This window comes from Augochlora pura, unplaced genomic scaffold (genome assembly GCF_028453695.1).
Source record: "Augochlora pura isolate Apur16 unplaced genomic scaffold, APUR_v2.2.1 APUR_unplaced_1582, whole genome shotgun sequence".
Lineage (NCBI taxonomy): Eukaryota > Metazoa > Arthropoda > Insecta > Hymenoptera > Halictidae > Augochlora > Augochlora pura.
Genome location: NW_027581642.1, coordinates 1 through 3,990, shown reverse-complemented (window position 1 = coordinate 3,990; position 3,990 = coordinate 1). Strand labels below are relative to the sequence as shown.

Sequence of the window (3,990 nt, the reverse complement as noted above, 5' to 3'; positions counted from 1 at the left end):
GCGATTGTTCGCCGATCTAATTGGCCCTTAAAATTCTTCGCCCGCTAATGGCCCAGCCGTGGCGAGAAACGATGAGACGTTCGATTTGCTCGAGTCATTTCGGATAATTACTGGAGGAACGCGGAGCGAAACAGAGAAACGCGAACGCGATAAAATTAAACCAATCGCTTACTGTTGTACTCAAATTACGCTATTACTGATCCTTATTATACGGTGGATTATTGTTATCTCTTTGATGATACCACTCCTGTCTTTTTTGTCTTAGCATCTCAGAAATTAGCTAGATAATTCCTTGAAAAAATGTGAATCTCTGACTCTCTTCAAAGTACGGCAAGGGGTTGTAAATTGTGTGCAATGCGTTAAACAAGATGCGATTCACTCACCATGGATCGCGAGGCGATAAAATTAAAGCAATCGGTTACTCTTGTACACAAATTACGCTATTTCTGTCTTTTATTATACGGTGCATTATTGTTAATTTTTTTATCATGCTACTACACCTGTCTTTTTTGTCTTAGCATCTCAGAAATTAGCTAGATAATTATCTAGGAATTATTATTAGGATAATTATCTATTTATCTTCAAGGAATTCCTTGAAGAAATGTGAGTCAAAGTACGGCAAGGGGTTTGTAAATTGTGCGCAATGCGTTAAACAAGATGCGATTCACTCACCATGGATCGCGAGGATCGGGTAGCGTCCGATGAACAGAAATCAAGTCGCTGACGTACTGATTGAACGCGTTGTTCAACCATCCGTCGTCGACGAGCTTCTTCGTCTCGGCAGTTAAGTTATTTGGCAGAATTACCGGTCGCCCCATTTCACCGGCTGCGCTGGGATCCTGCTCACGAGGGGCGGCGAGTACTCCACCACCTGAGACACCGTTAACAATAATCAGTAACAATTAATAACAATAGAAGAATGCATAACAATGATAAATAAATCCGAGAGTAGTTTAAGTTCTCTAGAAATTGAAAAATGAACATTCTACTTCAATTGCAACATTTATGTTAGGGTAAATTGTGTTACGGTTGCGTTGATGGCAGCACAATTATTGTCACGTGAATTTTTAATTTGTTTAAACTTATTTTGAAGACTGCGTAACAATTGATCGAGCTTTTTCGTTGTGGAAACCGCGACGTGCTGCCCTCTGTAAAAATCTCTGTAAAATTGCGCACCTTTTAAAATCGAATAGCTTCCTCAAAATTGTTCCAAATGACTTCAATCTTTTTTTATATGTTAAAGGAACTAGTCTATTAGATAATAAGTAAGAATAATTTCGTAGATATCGTAGTTGTTCCGAGCAATAATAAAAATAAAAGCTCGGTCCAAGACGGAGAAAATCAATTCGTTTAAAATGATGTTCAAATGTTTTCAATTTATTTCACCATCTTTCCTATTGCAAATTGCTATTTTATTAAACAGAATTGAGTAGAGGATCGAGCGAACGACAGAGGCGGATGGAGTCTTGATCAACACCTACGATCGAAAACAATCGACCGATCCCTGCCTTGTTTCCGGCCAATGAGGTTCGCGCGAACGAACTCCCGGCGTATTACATTTCTCACGCGACACGACACGACGGCGCAATCTAGGACAGCACGGCGGCGCTTCGACGAAGCGAAACTTCATTCCACCTTTCCGATTTCCTAATAAAATAGTCGCGCGGACGCGGGCCGAGGTCTCAAAGAAAGCGGTGAACGCGGCCGAGGTAATCAAAAGACAAGGACACGGAAGTCGACGCGCGACGCGCGACGCGGATCCGAGCCGGCGGAGCGGAAACGTTGGAGGAAAAAGGAGAAAGAGAGGCGCGAATTGAATTTTCAAAACGTTTCGTGCATCCGCTGCACGGCTGTTCCACGGTTCTAAGAGCTTTCGCCGCATCGACCGGCGTTTTACTTTGCGAGCCGCGCGAGGCGCGCGAGGCGAAGCCGACGCGAGCGGAGTATGTGCCCGGGACGTCTAGTTTTCGGCTCTCGCGGCGCCGCTCGGCTCGTCCGAAAAATAATTTGATCCCCGGATGGCGACTACGGGGCCCCGGCAGGGCAATAAAGACCGCGACAAATTGCTCTAACGGCCTGCGGGCCGCTTGTGAACTTCGCCACCGTGAAACTACCCTCGTGCATCACCGGCCTCGCGCGCGCTCGCGCGCTCACCGCGCCGGCTGGATTTTCTTTCAAAAATTTCAACCCCTATTTCCTCCTCTGCACGACCTGCCTCTACACATTTCCCGAATTATACTTTTCTTCCGGCTGACGTATACCTAATGGCCGTCTGGAAAGTTCAGCTCCGCTCCGGCGATTCTTCGAAACATAAAATTGCCTGTCGCGAGACAATTGACCATGTCAGCGTTCCACCTACCGAATCGATTAATCGCGAGAACTCGCCGTGCCAGCACTTACAAATTCCATGGTGAAATAACATTTTTGATACATTTTCAAAGTGCCAGAATATCGATTTACATCGCGACTTGAAAACTACTCTCTATCAAAATGAACGATCATTTTTAAAAGATTGTAACGCGAAGTTAATTGCATGCCGTCTGTCTGAATAATTAATAGACTGTTTCTAGATAACAACGATAACATGTTTCACATAACAACGGTTCACACAATGGCTTAAAATCTCGTTACGGAATACGCGAGCTTTGTTCAGCTGCTATCAACATCCAAAGACCCACATGATCCCCTATTTAAAAAGTCGACAAATTCCCTCGACAAAGCAATCGATCCCAGTCTCCCGCAACTCGACTAAAAAGAGGCACACAAGCTCTCCTTTACCACCCTGAACGACGCGAAACGGTCTCCATTAGATAGCAGCAGCACCGTAAGTCGCTTCACCGCGACATCATCCCCTGTTTAAAAGCAGACAAACTTCCTCGGCATAGCAATCGACGTTCGCTGATTAAAAAGACCTACAAAAGCTGCCAAAGCTCTACCACCCTAAACAAAATGGATCCTAGAAGAACCGTAAGCCACCTCGCCGCATCATCCCCTATTTAAAAACCAGATCAAGTCCATCTAAAAACCCCAAGACTCCGGTCACTCGGCCGCAGCAGCTTGTTAAAAAAGAAGCAGAGAAAGTCTGAAACAGTAGGACGACCCTAACCGAGCCAACCTCGTCGTCGTCGTCGTCCCCTGTTTAAAAAACAAACTGCGACGGCAGAGTCGCGCGAAGCGTGCAAAACCCGGGAAACCGCAGCGCCGTCCCGGCAGAGCTGCTTTAAAGACACTCGCGAAAACCTTCATTCGTCAACGATCCCGCAGAGCCTCGATCCCTCGGTGCCACGGGATCGGCCGTTAACAACAAATTAATTACCTTGCTCGGGTCCGGCCTGGACCAGCTTCTGCTTGGGTTTCTCGTTGAGCGGCGTCTCCTTTCGAAGCGGCGCGGCTGCGGGCACGAAACCGTTGGCCATCTGCGGCGCCGCGACGCCGGACGGCGCCAGACCCTGCACGGCGGCGTTCGCTCGGTCCTCCGTGTAGAGCAGGAAGCAGACCGTCACCCAGACCGCGGTCGCCAAAATGGCCACCTTCAGCCACAGGGATCTCCGCCTTGGGAAACCCATTCTTGACTCTCAGTTTCCTCTTCCAAGTCCTCCCTTTCTCTCTCTCTTACTCTCTCTCTCTCTCTCTCTCTCTCTTGCTTTCTCTCTTCGACAGCTTGCGATCTCCTCGGTATCGAGCACGGTTCAATTAACTGTCGTTTCTCAGCCGGCTCGATAAATCGTGTTACCTCAGCAACATCCTCTTACTTCGGCCCTTCTGGTCCTCCTCCACCTCCTCCTCCACCACCACGTGGAATCACGCCTAGCCGAGGAAGCGCGCGGCACGCAAAGTTCTCCGTGCGGTCCGGTTACGACGACAGTCCCCCGTCGATCGACCCGTCTTCTGATCGACATTCAATGCGACACCGACGCAATTGGATCATCTTCGGACCTTCGTTCCAAGCTGATAAGATTTCGGCTCGAGGCGGATCGATAATCACGATCG

General features: G+C 47.9%; 1 protein-coding gene across 1 annotated transcript; it reads right to left on the bottom strand.

Moving 5' to 3' along the window:
* Positions 1 to 672: 672 nt before the first annotated feature.
* LOC144477506 (putative polypeptide N-acetylgalactosaminyltransferase 9) lies at positions 673 to 3,768 on the bottom strand (the record flags this gene model as incomplete). The annotated part of the gene is made up of 2 exons (XM_078195230.1): positions 3,317 to 3,768; positions 673 to 871 (listed from the first exon to the last, which is right to left on the bottom strand). Coding segments are annotated over exons 1-2 (449 nt in total), but the record flags the coding sequence as incomplete, so codon positions are not given.
* Between the last annotated feature and the right edge of the window lie 222 nt (positions 3,769 to 3,990).